We start from the raw sequence: 20,590 nt of genomic DNA, 5'->3' as shown, positions 1-20,590 counted from the left end.
GGAGACCCCATCCCACAGAAGGTAAACTGAGGCTCTGTATGATCCGGCAAGTGGCAGGGCAGGGACCAAGCCTCCCGCTCCCCCGCCCGGCGCTCACCGTGTCCCACAGCGCCACCTGCCGCTCACTCATGCGGCTGAAGCCCGTGGTCAGGATCTTTCCATCGGATACGAAGACTGCGCGCACAGGCCGGGTCCCCTCATGGGGACGGTCCTTCTCCTGCAGGAAAAGGCAGGTGGTCAGTCAAGTGCCCACACACACATCCTAAGCACCAGACTCCAGCTGAGGGCGAGAGAGGGCAGCATCCGGGGACCTGGCTGATGGTGTAGGAGGGTGAAGGTCCTAGGGTCAAGGGTCCCAACTCAGGGCAACTCACAGCAACCACAGTGCCTTTGCGCGGCTCGATGATGCGCACTCGCTTGTCCCGGCAGGAGGTGCAAATGAGGGCGCCGTCTCGGCTCCAGTCCACGCTGTAGATGGTGTCCGGGTGCACGTCGGAGCCCAGCGTCAGCACAGCTGCCCCAGTGCCCACGTCCCACACCAGGATCACGTTGTCACAACCTGGGTGATCACATCCCCCGTGTTGGAAAGCCAAGAGCCTCCCTCCCTTGCTGTCAGGCGACCGGCCTGCCCCTCTCCTCCCCGCCAGGCACCTGCACTGAGCAGCACGTTCTGGGCCGTGGGGTGCCAGACCACGATGCCCACGCGCTTGGTGTGGCCCTCCAGGGTGACGACGGGCTCCCGCAGGGGCAGTGTCAGGCCCCCATCAGGGATCTCCCACACCTGCAGAGAAGAGGCCAGTGAGACGGGGGGGGGCTCCAAAAGTCAGATCCAGGGCTCGAGCCCCACCCCCCCAACCCTTGTGTGCACCGCCCCCCCCCCCCCCCCCCACCGCTCACCATGACTGTGCAATCCTCGGAGCCGCTGGCAATGACGTTATCATTGTGTGGGCACCAGGCGATGTCCAGCACTGGGGCTGTGTGGCCGCAGACCATGGGTACGTTCTTGTCCACACGTCCAGTCTAGGGAGTACAGCAGGGCCTCTGAGGGAGGGACTTCTGCTCTCCAAACCTGATCCAGCCTCCCCACGCCCCTCAGAGAGGCCCAGAAATGAAGGCAGTGGGGTCCCTGGGACGTGGAAACAGGGCCTAGGGCAGGAGGGCTTGTCCTCTGCCTCAGTCCCAGAGATGTCTCAGAAGGGCTGGCCCCAAGTAATACAGGATGGGGGTGTGGGCCTGGGTACCAGCGGCCACACTGGGCCCTGGGCCCGCCTTACTGTCCGACCCTGGCCAAGGTCCTGACATCTCTGCGGGCTCCTTTCTCACCAGTGCCCTGAGGGCTGGCCCTCCCACCCCAGCTTCCCCGAGGGAGGCTTTCCAGCGCTGGGCCAGGGAGGTTGTAGTAAGGTTAGGGTTCCCCAGGGAAATGTGGGGATGGGGAGGGGTGCTTCCAACAGGATAGGGAACGGGGAAGTCTGTCCTAACTGGCCCCAGGCAGGAGCAGAGGTTTGGAAATGGCTGCTTCCGGGGACAGCCGCTGCTGCACGGTTTCCGGTGTGAAGAGCGGGCCCAGCTCTAGCCCCACAACCACTTCCTCTTCTCTTGGCTTCCATCGGCCCTTTTAAGGTAACAACTTAGGGCCCATCTCCCCTTCCTGTCTCACCCCCCAAGAGCACAGGAGTATGCTGCGGGTGGGGGTCAGCAGAGGGGAAGGCAGGGCGAGCAGGAGCAGAGGGAAGGGGGGGGAAGGCCTTTCACATCCTCCCTGGCCCCAGCCGGGGGGCCAGAGCTGGCCTGGGCTGGGGTTGGGTGGGGGGTGCTCAGACAGGCCCAGGCCCGGAGCCCCTCCCACCGTGGGAGCACGACTGGGTCTGCCCTGACCCCATGGAGCCCTCTCTGTGCTCCGGATGGGAGAAGGCCCGGGTCTGCAGGCCTTGCCTTGTGACCTTTCTGGTGTCACCTGAGCTTCAGTTTCCACGCGACCACTGCACGTAGGAGCTGGAGGAGGCTGAAGGCTCATGTGGCCCAGCTCAGTTTTACAGCTGACAACGCTGCAGCCCAAGAAGGCTTGGTGACAGTCACCCAATCAGGACCCCCGCGGGCCACTGGAGGACCAGAGGCCCCCTCAAAGGGAATACCACTGCCCCAAGGGCTCCAAGGGCTCACCTTGCCCAGGGGCAGCACGAGGAAGGCCCCTCCCCCACTGGCCTCGCAGATCAGGGCCACAAACTTGGGGTTGACGGCACAGAAGCCACTGTCCCAGGTGGTCTGAGAGACACGCACGTCCTCATAGCACTGGTCGGCCTTGGCGGGCTGTCCAAACACATGGCGGAACTTGCTGGAGCGGACCACCTGCCGGCTCATCCTGGGGGGACGCATGGGTTTGAGGGCTTTTCAGGTTGACTCTGGCCTTAGAGTGCCCCCCCCCCCGTGTCCCCCAGGACACCCCTCAGCTGGTGTTTAAGGTCTCAGTGAACTTCCCGGCATCAGCTCCCTGGGCTCCCTGCCCCCTTCCCCGCAAGCTGCCATCCTGTCTCCCTCTTGCTTGCGGTCCTCACTCCTTCCCGCTCCTGGCTAGCCCGCAGGGCCCGCCTTCTCTGCCCACGCCAGGGCCTCATGTCTGTACCCTCAGCCACTCCGGCAGAGCCCGATGTGGGGAAGCACCAATGGCTGATCTGTGGTCTTCTGCCAGACTTCGCCCATCCTCTCCAATGGCTCCCACTGCCACCCTCTGGGGGCTTGGGTAGGTACAGCCTGGAGGGTGGGTTCTTTCAGTCACAGCAGCCACACTCCACGCCCCCCACACCCACACAGGGAGCTTCCTGAGGGCCTGGGCAGGGCTGGCCTCCCTCCCCTCCTGGCTCAGGGCTGGGCATCCAGAGGGAAGCAGCATGTGGGCCTGTCCAGGAGGCAGGTCTCTGGCCCCCAGAAACAGGCAGATGGCTTGGGTCCCACTTTCTCCTCCTCACACCTCTGCCTCTCGAGTCTGCCGAAGCAGGTGCCCTTGAGTGCCATCTCCCCCTGCTCGGGAACCATGCATGGGAGGGGGGAGGCGGCACTGACTTCTCAGAGGCCTAGCGAAGATGGTTTCCCCAGCCTGGCTGCGGAGAGAGCCTGGCTGGGGAAGAGCAAGTGAGGTGGGGGGGTCTGCCTCTGGCCCCCCAGGCTCCGGCCCCCCCTCCTGACTCCCAAGAGCATCCCCTTCTTGTGCCAGCTAGGGGGCATGCCACCTGCTCAGAGGGCACCTCCCAGACCCCACCTTCCCAGCTTCAGCCTTTCTCACGGGGCGCCCCGCTGCCCCCGCCTGCCCCGGGAGGCTCCGGGTCCACCTGCCAGAAAGCAGGCGAGAAGCATGTGTGAGAAGCAGTCCAGGGGCGAGGGGATGGGTCCCAGTGAGAAACCTGGGCCTGCGGAGAGGGGAGCCCGAAAGCCGAGGCTGGGGGACAGGAAGCCATCGCCCCACCCTGCCTCCTCCCCCCACCGCAGGTACCAGGCTCAGAAACCACGGAAAGGGGAACTTGGTCTTTTCTTGTTTTGCTCTGAACCCCTTCCTGTCTCTCCAAGCTCAGGGCAGCTGCGCGGCTCACCCCACCCTGCCCCCTCCCCCACCCCCACTCCCACCCCCGACGCCGTTCTGGCGCAAGCCAGCCCCCCCACCCCCGGGCTCCCCCACCTCCATCTTGGCTGCGGTGGTCCCTCACCCTGGCCTGTGCACGGAGCCCTGGGACACGCAGATGGACCCTCCCACGCACACTCCCCGCACCCCCCCCCCGGCGAGTCCCCTGCACGCGCGGCGCGGACGGCTCTGTCCCCTCTCCCGGCGGCGCGCTGACAGCCCGTCCGCCCCCACGGCCGGTTCCGCCGAGCTCACGCCTGCCCCACAGGTGGCCCAGGTCAGTGATGCCCGGTCCCTGGCCCCGCGACCCAGGCTTACCTGCTGCTGAGAGATGGGGGACCCCCCAAATGGAGGAGGGCGCGGAGGAGGAGGAGGAGGAAGGAGCTGGCGGAGCCGGACACGGCCCGCTGAGGATGCTCTTGTCAAGACAATGAATGAGAAGCGGCGTCTGCCCGCCTCCTTAGCAGTGGCAGCGCCCCTTTGGGCGGAGCTCGCAAAGGCGCTCGCCCTCGTCCGCGCGGAGGCCCCGCCCCCGCCCCTCCCCCCGGCCCGCGGCCGCCCCGCCCTCCGCCCCGCCCTCCGCCCCGCTCGGCCGCGCCCGCCCCCTCCGAGCCCAGGCAGACGCTGCCGGCCGGTCGCCGACCATCTAATGGGCCCTTCTGTCAGGTCAAAATGCAAAAATACCCTGTCCCTCCCTCGTCAGTCCGCCCCCAGCCCGCTCACCGGACCGTGCCCCGCACTCACAGGAACGCCCACCCCCAGTGAAAGCTGCTCTGCCTCCCGCCCCACACCCCGGGCCAGGGCGGTAGGTCAGGGCCAGGCTCCTGACGCTGAAGAGCTCTCAGCCTCCTGAAGGGAGAGGAGCCGAAGGACGACCCCAAGGATGACCCCATGGATGACCCCAAGGATGCGGAGCAGAGGAGGAAGCCAGACTCCAGACTCAGCAGGGGGGAGGACTCCACTGTCACCCTTGGATTTGACGATGGCGTCGGGGGCGGCGATGCAGAAGCAAGAGGGGCGAACCCCAGAATCAGATTCCTTCCCAAGTTGGGCTCCTGGCGGTCACACCACCGACTGACCCTGGGCAGGCTACTTAACCTCCTTCAGCCTCAGTTTCTCTGTCTGTAAGAGTCATACGTAGCTCAAGAGGCTATGGGGAAAGCAAAGCTTGACGCACCTCGTCTGGAGTGCAGCAAGTGCATATGGACTAGTACTACTGTTACCATTTACCGGGGGTTTGGGCTGGACCCCAGAAGGAGAAGGGCGTCAATGGACACCACCAAAGGAGGCCTTGTGGGCTGCCACCGCTGACTGGCTGCATGGTCTTGGCCATGAAGTCTAACCTCTCTGAACCTCAGGCTCGTCATCTGTAAATGGGGGATCAATGCGGCCTGTCCTGCCCTCTTCGCCAAGTGATAAGGCTCAAATGAGACCAGGCGTGTAAAAGCGTCCTGCACAATTCCATCGCAGCCACCTGCGGGCCGCGGTGTTCCTCACAGCCCACCACAGGACCGGATTGGACTGGACGGGGACGGATAGTACCCACCGGAAGTGGTGGCGTTTACTGCATGCCGGACAGGGTGCAGGGCACTGTGTCAGCTGTGAATATGTCCCGCCCCTTTAGTCCGTGCAACACCTCTCGGGTGCAGATACCCCCTCCACTGTGCACAGGAAACCGGCACACACTGCCTTCCATCTCCGAGCGCCTCCTTGCCCAGCATTGGAGGAGTACATTGGTGAGAGACCTGAAAACCATGGCCCAGAAGCAAGAGCTGGACAGCTGTGCAGAGGGCCAAGCGGGCAAGCACAGAGGCTGCTTTCACATCCCAGTGTGGGGTGGGGCGGATGGGTATGGGGCCACCACAGAGGCCAGTGGGAGGCCAGTGGTGAAAGTTATGTTTCGGCTTCTCTGCAAGCTGATGTCTGGAGAACACAAAGCTAAGCGTCCGTTGGGTGGTGAGGGCCCTGACCCGAGGCTCCTCTTGTGTCTAAGAAGGGGCTGACTGCTCCCGATGAGGGGTGTTGGGACAGGGGACCTGTTGGGTGCTGCTGGCCCAGCCTCTTACCAGACCATCTTTACTGGTGGCCGCATCTGGATTTTCCTTGGAGGGACCAATCTTCCCTCACTGGCAGTCCCTGAAGTTCAAGAGCAGATCCAAAGTGGGCACAGGGCCACAGCTCCCCAGTCAAAGCAATCTTTTCTGCTTGGTTCAGGGACAGGCACTTGACTCAAGGCTATGTAACCAGAAGCTTATTCGTTGGACCTGCTAGGAAAAAGAGCCCTCTTTCCACTGGGGGTTAGTAAGCTGATAGGCTATAAGGTCAGCACTAGCAGTGACTATTTTGTCACCACATAGGAAAAGTTGGCTGGAATCAGCCTACACAGACAACTGCAGAATCAAGATAGGAAGACTGCCATATTCTTGACATTCCTTGAGTATCTGGATCAAGCCGTTCCTGAACCCTTTAACCTTTCTGTCACATAAGACATAGGTTCCTTTTTCCACATACGCCAATAAGTTTGAGTTGCATTTCTGGAGCTTACAACTGAAAGAGTTGTAATGGATGGGTACATCCCCTATGGGGACATCCGTTATGGGGAGAGACAGGACCACCCTCGAGAGGCTCTAGGGCCTGATGGAGTCAGAGAAGCCCAGAGACCTACAGCTTCACCATGTCCTGCTGCCCTGGCAAAGTGATATTTCCTCACCTGTAAACCATGCACAGCATCGGTCACTCTCTAGAATGTGTACCCATCCCCCAGCTTCATAATTGAAATATTATGTTCTTTAATATAATCTTATAATTTTCTCTGTAAAGGTCTTGTATACCATTAGATTCCCCCCCATTGGCATATTATGGTTTTGTGGCTATTTTGAATGGATTCTTCTTCTTCTAGTTGTGACCTTGTTTTCTTTCCTTCTAAAATCACCTTTATTTCCAATAAAATACGTCTTTCTTTCCATACAATAACACACACTCATTTTAAGTGCATGGCTCCATTAGTTTGACAACTGTAATAAGCACCATAATCAAGATACGAAATATTTCCAATTCCCCTCCAAGTCACCTCATGCCCGTCTACAGCCCAATCCTTATCCTTAGCCAGGCGACCACTGATCTGCTTTTTGTCAGTATAGAATTTTCCGTACAAATGAAATCATAGAGTATGTGTCTGGCTTTTTTCATGAAGCATGTTTTGAGATTCATCCATGCTATTGTATGTCAGATAAGGACTTTTATTTTACACAATACCCTTATGTAATACATAATTACACCAAAAAAGTTAGTAATAATTTCTTATGTTTGACTTTACACGATTACCACCCCAAAAGGACTCAGCAGTCAATCTTAACATCACTAAAATCACTAGGACGACCATTCTGTACCTCCTATAAAATGATGCAATAAACTTGTAGTAGCACCTTTCCAGTATCCTTGTCAAAATCATCATTATAATCATCACCAGCTTCCTAAATATAATCAAGCCTCCAGCTAGATTAGTTTGGGTGAGATAAGGGGGATGGAAGAACAGGTTAAACAACACCATGAAGAAGTAGTTATGTAAATCTAGAATGCGAACATGTGTGAATCCAGAAATGCAGGAAAATTTTATAAGACAAATTGCCCAGTTTCAATAAATAAATGGCGCTAAAAGAAAAAAGAGGAGGGGCGCCTGGGTGGCTCAGTAGGTTGAGCCGCTGCCTTCAGCTCGGGTCGTGATCTCAGGGTCTTGGAATCGAGTCCCGCGTTGGGCTCTCTGCTCAGCAGGGAGCCTGCTTCCCTCTCTCTCTCTCTCTGCCTGCCTCTCTGTCTACTTGTGATCTCTGTCTGTCAAATAAATAAATAAAATCTTTTTTAAAAAAAAAAAGGAGGAGGGCGCCTGGGTGGCTCAGTGGGTTAAGCCTCTGCCTTCAGCTCAGGTCATGATCTCGGGGTCCTGGGATCGAGTCCCGCATCGGGCTCTCTGCTCATCGGAAAGCCTGCTTCCCTCTCTCTCTCTGCCTGCCTCTCTGACTACTTGTGATTTCTCTGTGTGTCAAATAAATAAATAAAATCTTAAAAAAAAAAAAAAAAAGGAGGAAAAACAGTAAAAGAGTTTGAAAAAATATCAATTAGGGCATCCGGGTGGCTCAGTCAGTTAAGCATCTGTCTTCAGCTCAAGTCATGACTCCAGGGTCCCAGGATCAAGCCCCACGGGGGCTCCCTGCTCTGTGGGTAGCCTGCTTCCTCCTCTCCCTCTGCTGCTCCCCTTGCTTATTCTCTCTCCCCCTTCCTCGCTCTTTCCCTCTGTCAAATAAATAAAATAAAATCGTTTTATCAATCAATCAACTGTCATATTGGGGTTTTCCTTGGATCCTGATCCAAACAAATCAACTGTAAAAGTAGATTTCTAAAATTAGTTTCTGTCGCTTACAACCAAGAGTCTTTTTTTTTTTTTTTTAAGATTTTATTTATTTGTCAGAGAGAGAGAACACAAGCAGGGGGAGTGGCAGAGAGAGAGGAGCAGACTCTCTGCTGAGCAAGGAGCCTGATGTGGGGCTCGATCCCAGGACCCCAGGATCATGACCTGAGCGGAAGGCAGAGGCTTAACCGACTGAGCCCCCCAGGTGTCCCTACAACCAAGAGTCCTGACTGCTCCAGGCAGCACCAGGTCCTCAGTGCAGCACTAATATTCCATCCCTGGGGTCTCAGGAGCCCTGTGAGCTATTTTACTGTCCCTCTTTTCCAGATGATGAAATCGAGGCTTGGAGGACATAAATGACCTACCCAAGGTCACAAAAACTGGGATTCAGATACAAATCTACCTGACTCTGGAACCCAGGAGTCCATTCAACCTGTCCAGGCCACTGCTCAGAGCAGATGGGTTTACAAACTAGAGTGTGGTCAGGGCGGCAAGCTAGGAGCGAAGCATGGTGGACACGCCATGGGTGGCATAATGGATGAAAGACGTCACATTAAAACTGGGTCATGAATGAAAGTTTGCCAAGCAGAGAACAGGTGGCGCGGGGAACCAACTCCAGGAAAGGCAAGACAGAGATGAGAACATTTTAGGAAACGGTGAGCTCTTTGCCATGGCCAGAGCCTCAGGCGCCTGGGGTAAGGGGAAGGTGGTTAAGTTGGCAGGGTCAGCAAGAAGGATCTCTTCTCAAGGAGTCTGCTCCTAAGACAAGGAGAAGGGCACACCAGTCTCCAAGCAAAGAAGTGAGGGCTCTCAGGTGTGAGAAGTGGCCCTCTCGCTGGGCCCAGCTGGCCCTCTCGCTGCCTGCAGACTCAGCCCTGACCCACATTCGAGAAGCGGTCCTGGCAGGAAGCGTATAAAGATGCCGATTCCATAGGCTCGGGCCTAAGCCAACCTTGCCAGACGCTTCTGGCTGGCCGTCTGCTCAGGCTGCCTTCCTCACATTGGTAAGATGATCATCACTCCTGTTTTATGGAGAAAAGAGGTGAGAACTCTTTCAGTCCCTCCGCTTCCACCGGCAACAGCACCTCCAGTCTCTATAAAAAGCCACAGACTGTAATCACGGAGATGTCCTCCTTGGGCCCTGGGCTGGCTCCTCCTTCTTGGGACACATCCCACTTCCTCAGTGACCTCCCGCTGTCCCTCACCCCTCTTCCCCTGCACTGCCAAGTTCTACTCGCCACAGACCCCCTCTCTCGGGTGTGTACAAACACATTTAAATGCCCTGTGTCTTTGGGGGAGCCTCTCCCCACTTGGCAGCCCCAAACCACTTCCCTAGCTCATTCTTGCCCTTTGCCATCAGGTCTCTTGAAAGCGCTGTTGACACTCACTGCTCTCACTTCCACATCTCTCACTTACTCCTCCACCTACGCGAGTCTGGCTCTGGTTCCCACCATCAGACACAGACTTGCCCTCACCAAGGCCACCGATAACCTCCTGGTCATGAAATCAGCGTGTGGGTGGCCACCTGATGCTCCTGACTTCCCCTCCCTCTGGAACCTTCCCTTGGCATGCCCCTCTTCCTTCTCTGAAGCTTTCTCTCCCCACCTCCCCCCCCCCCACCGCCCCAGAGCAGCTCCCTTTGCTTAGCTTGCAAGGTGCTCCCAGGACTCCCCTTTTTCTCCTGGCTCTCAAACTCCCCCCACACTATCCCATCCATGGCTATAGCTTCAACTACAAACTTGGACAACCCCCACCACCACCTGTCTCTGTGGCCCAAGCCTGCCTCCTGGGCTCCCTAGTGCTGACTGCCAGCTGGAGGGCTCAACTTGTATATCAGGGAGGGACTCCCAGAAGAAGTAATCTTGACCGTAAATCTCTCCCTTTCCCTCTGTGCCCAGACCCCCACCTGAGTTGTGTTGATCGGATCATTGCACTCGTTCTCTGATGAGTGACCAGCCTCTCATTCCTCTTTAAGAACATTTATGCCTTTGCGGATCATAATAAGCCTACCCTACAAAACCCTACCAAATCCTCAAGCAAAAAGGTCGAAACTCCCCAAGCATGGTGTCCAAAGCCCTTCCTGATCTTCCCCTTCTGGCTTTGTTATTCACCATTACCCAACTCCACATGCTCCTTCATTCCTCTGGTCCAGAGGCCAGACCCTCAGAGGCCTACTTGGGGAGGAGAAGGGGGGGCTGGTCCATTCACCTGGTGCAGAGTGAACCACTCCAAAACTGGTGTTACGTGTGTGGATTAGTGTTAGACTCTCTCATCGTTCTAGGGTTTTGAGAGGGAGCGTGCCGAAAGAGAGCAGTCCAAGATGGTAAGCCAGGTGATGGACAAGGGTCCTTCTACCACATTCTACTGGTTAAGCTGTCATATGACCAGCCCAGATTCCAGGGGAGGAAAAATTGGCTCCTCCTTTTCATGTGGAAAGTTACAAAGAGTTTGCAGCCATCCTTACTGGACGCCAAGGCCTGGGCAGGGAATATGAACGGTTGGTGTGGGCCAGGTGAGTTACAAAAGCGAGCAGACGGGCTGTGGCTGCGCTAGCCCTTTGTCACCACTCAGAAATGGGGGCTCTGTGAAGCGAAGCCTGATTTTTCAAGACATGTTAGAAATAGGGATTTTTAAATGAAAGCTCCAGATCTTTCAATGTTGGCAGCTAATTCAAAACTGTCTAAAAATGTTATATGAGCAAAAACTAAATATGTCTTTGGTTTGGATGTGATTTTTCTGGCCAACAATTTTTGGACTCTATTCTTTGCCCTTGGCATAGGCCTGAAATCTCTTACTCTGTGTTCATTTCCAAAGCTCTCATGTACCCTATTTATTCATTAAGACTCGGGTCAAGACTCCCTTCTCTGGGACCCCTTCCCTTACACCCCCTCCCCCACACAGCCGCTCCCAGAGTGGTTTCTTTTCTCCCCAGTGCTAGTGACCCCTGGTGCATTCCTCTAACGTGGGAATTCATACACTGGATAACAATTGTTCGCAGCCCGACTCTTCGACCAGACTGCATTTTATTTCCCCAGTGCTGGGCCCAACATTCAATAAACAAAAATCCTTCTTTCTTTCCTAACACTGCTAACCCACCACCCACTCACATACACTCTTCCTTCACCATGTTCTTTCCCGGCCGGTCCATCCTCTCTCATCCCCTCCTCACTTCTGCCCAGAATGATTCCAAGAGTCTGCTAGCAAGTCTCCCCAGTTCCAATCTCCTCCGTGACCCCAACCCCTGTCCCTTAGCCAGACTCCTTCTTCCTAACCGCATTTCAAGATTCCTCCTTTATTCTTCAGAATAGAATCCACTCCGGGGACTGGTTAGTAGATCTGGGTTTTGTGCCTGTCCATTGTGACTGGTCCCGGAGTGGAAGTCGCACCAGTCAACGTCAGCCTTGGGTCTTTTTCTGGAATCATTTCTGTCACTAGGTGAGAATGAGGCCACCAAAGGAAAACCAAATGGGAGTGAGGAGTGGGGAAAGTAGAAGATACAGACTGATGTGATGACCTAGCTGAGCCCTCGATCGCACTGTACCTGAAGACAAATACATTCCAGGCTTAGCGGAAGTGATATGCACATCAAAGGATACTCTACAAAGAAGGTTCCATTTTGATTTATTTTCAACATGCTGCATTTTTCAAAGAACCAGACCCACCATGGATCAACTTCCATTTTGAAACTAACAAGTCAAATTCACCACACGTTGAGTTCTGGGGAGAATGTTATCCCAGAGCCTTGTCAGCCCCAGGGAGGGTCTCTCCCAAGAGACACACCCCCCCCTGCTGCCTCTCTTGGGAGCTCTTCAATAAAATCTTGGGACATTAACACCAGAAGAGACCTTTGTCCAGCTCCCGCTTTTTATGGGTGGTGAAACCAAGACCCAAGACCAGTGAGGCAGACAGAGTCTGAACAAAATTTTCCACCAACTAAAATCAGGGTGGAAGAAAGAGCAGTGCTTGGCAGGCACAAACACGCCCTAAACTCCATGATTTAGGTAGATATAGTCACTGAATCACCTACATTCCTGATGCTATAGGAGTCTCATAGTACATAAATAATAGGGGAATGCGATTTTGTTGTTGTTGTTGTTTTTAAGATTTTATTTATTTATTTATTTATTTATTTATTTGACAGAGAAAGAGAGACAGGGAGAGATGGAACATAAGCAGGGGGAGTGGGAGAGGGAGAACCAGGCTCTCCGCTGAGCAGGGAACCCAATGTGGGGCTCAATCCCATGACCCTGGAATCTCAACCTGAGCTGAAGGCAGATGGTTAATGACTGAGCCACCCAGGCGCCCCGGGGTAATGAGATTTTGAACGGTAGTTATAAAAGTTGTTCTTATGTTGTTATCACAGTTGCAGAAAAGCATGTGTGTATTTTTCATTGCTTTTATATTGCCATACACACACACACACACACACACACACACGCACGCACATTTGGTGCAATGCAAGCTGGTGCAGTCCCTTTGGAAAACAGTAAGGAAGTTCCTCAAAAAGTTGAAAATAGAGCTACCCTATGACCCAGCAATCACACTACTGGGTATTTACCCTAAAGATACAAATGTAGTGATCCAAAGGGGTGCCTGCACCCCAATGTTTATAGCAACAATGTCCACAATAGCCAAACTATGGAAAGAGCCCAAATGTCCATCCACAGATGAACGGACAAAGAAGATGTGGTCCATATATACAATGGAGTATTATGCAGCCATCAAAAAACCCCAAATCTTGCCATTTGCAACATAATGGATAGAACTAGAGGGTATTATGCTGAATGAAACAAGTCAATTAGAAAAAGACAACTATCATATGATCTATTTGATATGAGGAATTTGAGAAACAAGACAGAGGATCATCGGGGAAGAGAAGGGGAAATGAAACAAGATGAAACCAGAGAGGGAAACAATCCATAAGAGACTCTTACCCTCAGGAAACAGACTGAGGGTTGCTGGAGGGGAGAGAGGTAGGAGGGATGGGGTGGCCAGGGATGGACATTTGGGGGGTCTGTGCTACGGTGAGGGCAGTGAATTACATAAGACTGGTGATTCACAGACCTGTACCCCTGAAACAAATAATACATTATGTGTTCATTTAAAAAAATATATATATATATATACGTACACATAAATACACACACACACACACACACACACACACACACACAATTGAAGGACTATTTAAAAGCTACAAAGAATCATCCCACTTGAAAATACTGAGGACTAAAGACTGAAGTAACCTCTAAAATCACCAATAAGTTGTAGCAGAGTCCAGTATCCAAGTTAATGATTTTCTTACCAAATGCCAGCTGTTTCTGGTGGGGCAGGTGACCAGTGTTGGTTTTCCCTGACCATCATCTGTTCTCAACTCTTGTAATAGGAACCAGAATTTCCTTTGGAAGTCTGTAGTGACACAATGATGGTTGCCTACCCGAACCTCCATTTTGCTCCAAATGACTAGTCTAATTCCATCACGGAAATCGTATTCCTTGTGCTAAAGATTGGTTCAGAAATGATCATTTCTGTCTCAAACTGGCCAACGAGACCAGCAGAAGTCATGAGCGGTGGCTTCATGTAAAGGTTTCCTTGCTCACAAAAAGGATACACTGGTGATCCCTGCCTTCCAAAACTTGTTGTTATTCCTCTCTTTAATTATAGTCACTTTAGTAGGTATGAGATGGCATCTCATTGGGCTTTTCATGTGCATTTCCCTAATGACTAACAGTGTTGAGCACCTTCTCGTGAGTTTATTGGCCATCTGTAGATCTTCTCTGGGGCAATGTCTATTCAGATCCTTTGTCCACTTTCAACTGGGTTGTTTCTTACTGAATTGTAAGGTTTTTTAAAACATATTTTGGATAGAAGTCGTCATAAGATGCAAGAATGGCAGGTATTTTCTATTCTGTGGGTTATTTTTTCACTTTCTTATTGGTGTCCTTTGAACAACAGAAGTTTTCAATTTTGCTGAATTCCAATTTATATATTTTTTTTTCTTTTGTTTCTTGGGCTTCTGGTGATGTATCTAAGGAACCACTGCCACATGGAAGCCATGGAGACTTATCCCTATGTGTTTCTCCAAGAGTTTTATAGCTTCAGCTTTTACATGTAGGCTTTTGATCAATTTTGAGTTGATTTTTGTATATGGTGTGAGGTAGGAAGTCCAAATTCACTCTTGCATGTGTGTTTACGGTTATGCTAGAACCACTACTTTTCCTCCATTGAATTGTCTTGACATCCTTGTGAAAAGCCAACGGACCACAGATAGATGGGTTTATTTCAAGACTCTATATTCTAGGGGCACCTGGGTGGCTCAGTGGGTTAAAGCCTCTGCTTTCGACTCAGGTCATGATCCCAGAGTCCTGGGATCGAGCCCCACATCGAGCCCCACCCGGGCTCTCTGCTCAGCAGGGAGCCTACTTCCCCCTCTCTCTGCCTGCATCTCTGTCAAATAAATAAATAAAATCTTAAAAAAAAAAAAAAAGAAGAAGAAGAAGAAGAAGACTCTGTATTCTATTCCATTGGCCCATGTGCCTATCCTTATGCCAGGACTACTCTTGTCTTGACTACTGTAACTTGGTAGTAACCCTTAAAATTGTGAGTCCTCAAAATTTGTTCTTTTTCAAGATTATTTTGTCTAATCTGGGAACCCTGAGTTCCTATATGTATTTTAGAATACACTTGCCAATTTCTATTTTTTAAAAGCCACTGCGGGGGTAAGGGTGGGGTGCACCTGAATGTCTCAATTGGTTAAGCGACTACTTTTGGCTCAGGTCATGATCCTGGAGTCCCAGGTTGGAGTCCCACATTGGAGGGGGCAAGGGTGGTCCCTGCTGAGCAGGGAGTCTGCTTCTCCTCTGACCCTCACCCCTCGTGTTCTATCTTTCTCTTTCTCTCTCTCAAATAAATAAATAAAATCTTTTTTTGAAAAGAAAAAGGGTTCTGGTAAGGGCTTTTGTTTAATTTGTATGTCAATTTAACAACACAGGTCTTCTGATCCATGAGCACAGAATGTCTTTCCATTTATTTGGATCTTCCTTAATATCTTTTAACAATTATTTGAAGTTTTCAGAGCATATGTTTTATATTTCTTTTGTAAAATTTATTCTCAATTATTATATTCTTTTTGGTGCTATTATAAATTAATGGCTTCCTTAATTTCCCTTTTGCATTATTCACTGCAAGTGACCATACCATACTTGACTTTTGCCTATTGACCTTCTATCTTACAACTTTGCCGAACTCATTAATGAGTTCCAGTTTTTTTTCTTATTATGGTGAAAAATACGTAATGGATCTACTGTCAACAATTTTAGGTATACAGTACAATCCTGTCAACAGTACAATCTTGTTGTGTTGTACAACAATCTCTCTCCATCTTGTACGACTGAAACCCTACACCCATTCAACAGCAACTCCCCATTTTCGTCTCTCCTCCGCCCTTGGCAACCACCATTTTAATTTTCATTTCTACGAATTTGACTACTTTAGATACTGCATTTGGTGGAATCACGTGGTTTTTGTCTTTTTGTGACTGGTTTGCTTCACTGGCTGCAATGCCCTCAAGGGCATGTTGTAGCATATGACAGAACTGTCTTTTTATGGCTGAATAATATTCCACTGTATGGACCTACCATGTTTTCTTTTTCCTTTTATCCATCAGTGGACACTCAGGTTGCTTCCATATCTTGGCTCTTGCAAATAATATTGCAAATGGACTTGGGTGTGCAAATTTCTCTTCAAGTTCCTGATTTAAATTCTTTTGGATAAGTATTCAGAAACTGGAGTGCTAGATAATTTGGCCTTTTTTTTTTTTTTTAAGTAAATTTCACACTGTTTTCATAGTGGCTGCTCCATTTTACATTCCCCCCAACAGTGCACAAGGTTCTATTTTTTCTTCATCCTCACAAACACTTATTATTTCCAGTGTCATTTTGTTTTTCATAATGACCATCCTAATAGGTATGAGATGATGCCTCACTGTGGTTTTGATTTGCATTTTCCTGATGATTAGCAATGTGGTTCTCATTTTTAATAGATACCTTGGGATTTTTTATACACAAGATAATGTCATCTGCAAACAGAGATGGTCTAACTTCCTCCTTTCCTATCTGGGTGCCTCTGATTCATTTTCTCGCCTAATTTTCCTGGCTAGAACACGCAGTACAATGTCAAATAGAAGTGACAAGAGTTCCTGAACTTTCACCATTAAGTATGGTGTTGGCTGCAGGATTTTCATAGACGTTGTTTATCAGCTAGAGGAGGTTCTCTTCTATTTCTAGTTTTACATGTTTTTCTTTTTTTTTTTTAAAGATTTTATTTATTTATTTGACAGACAGAGATTACAAGTAGGCAGAGAGGCAGGCAGAGAGAGAAGAGGAAGCAGGCTCCCTGCCAAGCAGAGAGCCCGATGCGGGACTCGATCCCAGGACAGAAGGCAGAGGCTTAACCCACTGAGCCACCCAGGCGCCCCTCTAGGTTGTTACATGTTTTTATTATGAGAAAGTGTTGGATTTTGTCAAAGGCTTTCTCTGCATATACTAAGATGATTATGTGGAGTTTTCTTCCTTATTCTTTTTTTAAATTTTTTTCTTTATTCTAATAATATGATACGTGACATGAACTAATTTATTTATTTTTTTAAAGATTTTATGTATTTATTTATTTGTCAGAGAGAGAGAGAGAAAGCACAAGCAGGCAGAGGCAGAGAGAGAAGCAGGCTCCCTGCTGAGCAAGGAACCCCACATGGGACTCGATCCCAGGATCCTGGGATCATGACCCGAGCTAAAGGCAGTGGCCCAACCGACTGAGCCACCCAGGCGTCCCACGTAACATGAATTTAATTTCAGATGTTAAACCAGCCTTCAGTTCCTGAGCTAAGCCTCACTTGGCCATAGTCTGTTATCTTTTTTATAGTTACTGGATTTTGTTTGCTAATATCTGTTGGTATTTTCACTTCTAAATTCATAAACATTAGTGTATAGTTTCGTTTTTATTATGATGTCTTTGTCTAGTTTTGGTATCAGGCTGATACTGGCTTTTCAGAGTTGGCAAGTGTTCCCTCTTCTATTTCTTCGAAGAGTTTATAAAGAAATGGTTTTAATTCTTCTTTAACTGTTTGGTCAAATTCACCAGTGAAGCCATTTGGGCCTGGGCTTCTTTTTCTGGAAAGCTGTTTTTTGTTAGTAATTCAATTTCTTTACTTGCTATAGATCTATTCAGATTCTCTATTTCTTCTTGAAATTTGGCAGTCTTTATCTTTCTAGGATTTCGTCCATTCCATCTAAGTTATCTAAATGACTGGCATACAGTCTTTCATGGGGTTTACTATGGTTGGTAGAAATGTCCCCAAGGTATCTAATAATGAATTGGCTTTAATTAAATAGAAGCTGCAGGGGCGCCTGGGTGGCTCAGCCGCTGCCTTCGGCTCGGGTCATGATCCCAGGGTCCTGGGATCCAGTCCCACATCCTCTCTCTCTGCCTGCCTCTCTGCCTATTTGTGATCTCTGCCTGTCAAATAAATATATAAAAATCTTTAATAAATAAATAAATAAATAAAAGCCGCAATAAATCAGTTGAACCTCAAATAACTCTTTGGGGGTCAGACACTATGTTTTAAATCTCTTTCACTGGGGCACCTGGGCATCTCAGTGGGCTGGGCGTCTGCCTTCAGTTCAGGTCATGATCCCAGGGACAAGGGACCGAGCCCCGCATCAGGCTCCCTGCTCAGTGGGGAATGGGCTTTTTCCTCTCCCTCTGCCCCTCCTCCCTGCTGTGTTCTCTCTCTCTCTCTCAGATAAATATTTTTTTAAAAAAACCTCTTTCATTTTGCTGATAAGAAAAGCCATCCGTAAAAATAGACTCCAGAAATTACTCATCAGGTTTAGCAAAAACTTCACATGTGGCTTGTCCAGAATAGGCAAATCTATGGAGACAAAATTAAGTTCCCAGTTGCCAGGGATGAGGGGTGTGGGAAGGAGACAGGGAGTTACTGCTGATGAGTGCAGGGGTTTGTTCTTGGCGTGATAAACATCTTCTGGAACTAGATGGTGGTGATTGATACACAACTTTGTGAAGACAGTGAAGACACTGAACTGTACACTTTAAAAAGGCAAACTTTAGGGGCACCTGGGTGGTGGCTTTGGCTCAGATCATGATCTCACGGTCTTGGGATTGAGCCCCTTGTCAGGCCCCTTGCTCACCGGGGAGCCTGCTTCTCTCTCTCCCTCTGCCCCCTACTCATGCTTGCGCCCTCTCTCTCTCTCTCTCTCTCTCTAGGGCTCTCTTTCTCAAATAAATAAATAAAATCTTTAAAAAGATAAACCTTATATGATACGTATTATATTTTGATAAAACTATTTTTTAAAGATTACATTATTCTTAAATTTACTGTTTTTAATTTTAAGGAAGTAAATGTTTTGTTTCCCTACCATTCAATGAAAAGACATAAGAGCTCTCTTGCTGTCGATTTATTTTATCATTTTAAAATATAAACCCTTGGGAAGCCTGGGTGGCTCAGTCGGTTAAGCTGCTGCCTTCAGCTCAGGTCATGATCCCAGAGTCCTGGGATCAAGTCCCACACTGGGCTCTTTGCTCAGCCGGGAGCCTGGTTCCCTCTCCGACTCTGCCTGCCACTCTGCCTGCTTGTGCATTCTTTCTCTCTCTCTCTCTCTGACAAATAAATAAATAAATAAATAAATAACATCTTTAAAGCCACTTCTTTCAGCTCAGGTCATGATCCCAGGGTCCTGGGATCGAGCCCCGCACTGGGCTCTCTGCTCGGCATCAAGCCTGCTTTCCTTCCTCTTGCTCGGCCTGCCTGTCTGCCTACTATTTGTGATCTCTGTCAAATAAATATAAATATAAATATAAATATATAAAAATAAATATAAATATAATAAAAATAAATATAAATATAAATAAAATCTTTAAAATATATATATGTATATATAAACCCTTTTATAAGAATTATGAAATATATTTTGATAATTATGAGAAATGATTAATTACGCTTGGTGTGGGAGTTTAATGATATTTCTTCTATTTTACTCACTCAGCATTTTAAATTAACCTGATTTACACTGAAATTTATGAGATTTCTCATTCAAAATTTATTTTATTCCTTCAAACTGTAAAAAGCTGGTACGGCTTTTAGTTTCTGAGACAGCCAACACAACTTTCTATCTTCCTTCTGCAGAAATTAAAAAAACAAGCTTAAATTAAAACAACAAAAACAGTACTTACAACAGTTTCTAGACCTAAACATATCTTGGAAGTTTGTTAATATTTCCCAATTACTCCATTGCAAAATTTTGTATTGGCCTTGCCAACATTCCTAAAACTGGTTTTTCTCTTGAAGCTTCTATTTCAAAGACTCAGCTGAAGAAAGGGAGTATGTCCCCGAAGTCCGGCCTTGACCTTCTGGTTCCATGACTGAGTATGGTGCTAACCTTAGGTACCTCCCTGTCAGAGTCAGGATGACAGCCGGAGAAGTGTAAGAATGGGGGGTCTTGGGGCGCCTGGGTGGCTCAGTGGGTTAAGCCGCTGCCTTCGGCTCAGGTCATGATCCCAGGGTCCTGGGATCGAGCCCCACATCGGGCTCTCTGCTCTGCAAGGAGCCTGCTTCCCCCTCTCTCTGCCTGCCTCTCTGCCTACTTGTGATCTCTGTCAAATAAATAAATAAAACCTTAAAAAAAAAAAAGAGAGAGAGAGAGAGAACGTCAGTGGACTGGTAAGGGTGCGGAAAATCTTTCCGAGGAGATGGAAATACTCTAAAAGCAGATTGAGGTAATGGTTGTAGGACTTCATGAAGTGCCCAAAGTCATTTTTCAAGCACACAAATGGATGAATGTAAATTATGCCTCAATGAAGCTGTTTTGGGTTTTGGTTTTTAAAGCAGCCAGGGAGATAGAAGGAAAACCAGCGTGGGTGTGAGAGAAAGACTCTGTCCTTTGGAAGCTACAGAATCGTGCCCCTTCAGGGATGTCCACACCCACCCCCTGGAACCAGTGAATATTTGATCTCACAGAGGTAAAAGGGCTTTGCAGATGTAACTAAGCCTGCAGACCTTAAAAGACAGAGAGAATCCTGGATTACCCAGGTGAGGCCAATCTAACCACAGAAGCCTGGAAGAACACTCTCCCAGCGGGAAGCCGGAAAGACGTGGCAGAAGAGGAAGTCAGAGATTCAACAGGTTGCCGCCAGCTCTGGGATGGAGAGCTGTGGGCCAGCGAAGGACTGAGGCCTCCTGGAGCTGGCGGCGGGAGGGGGTGTGGTGGGCAGCAGACAGCAGCCAGGAATGGGGCCTCAGTCCTCCCTACAAACATGATGACCTAGATGCCGTTGACAACCTGAATGAGTGGATTCTCCACAGAGCCTCCAGATTCCAGCCAGCCGCCATCTTGCTTTGAGCCTGCTGAATCCCAGAGCAGGGAGACCCGTTAAGCCAACCTTGACTTCTGAACTGCAGAACTCGTGAGACAGTAAATATGTGTGGTTTTAAGTCTCTAAGTTTGTAGTGGCCTGTTAGGACCGCAGTAGAAAGCTAGTAGGATACCTAAACTATAAAT

At 49.7% G+C, this 20,590-nt stretch overlaps 1 protein-coding gene across 2 annotated transcripts in view; it reads right to left on the bottom strand.

Annotated features, from left to right (window-relative positions):
- Window positions 1–20,590, bottom strand: part of CORO1A (coronin 1A) — a 34,687-nt gene that overhangs the window by 1,456 nt on the left and 12,641 nt on the right. The window contains exons 1-6 of one of the 2 annotated variants that reach the window (XM_059155687.1): window positions 3,932–4,090; window positions 2,164–2,362; window positions 898–1,020; window positions 652–781; window positions 375–559; window positions 98–217 (exon numbers count right to left, since the gene is read on the bottom strand). In XM_059155687.1, coding sequence (XP_059011670.1) covers window positions 98–217; window positions 375–559; window positions 652–781; window positions 898–1,020; window positions 2,164–2,361 — 756 coding nt within the window. In that variant the 5' untranslated portion in view covers window position 2,362; window positions 3,932–4,090. Of the gene's footprint in view, window positions 1–97; window positions 218–374; window positions 560–651; window positions 782–897; window positions 1,021–2,163; window positions 2,363–3,931; window positions 4,091–20,590 lie in introns of those variants that run through there. The other variant, XM_059155688.1, reaches the window with a different exon arrangement.

Source organism: Mustela lutreola, chromosome 17 (genome assembly GCF_030435805.1).
Source record: "Mustela lutreola isolate mMusLut2 chromosome 17, mMusLut2.pri, whole genome shotgun sequence".
Classification (NCBI taxonomy): domain Eukaryota; kingdom Metazoa; phylum Chordata; class Mammalia; order Carnivora; family Mustelidae; genus Mustela; species Mustela lutreola.
This window is presented reverse-complemented; position numbering and strand designations above follow the sequence as displayed.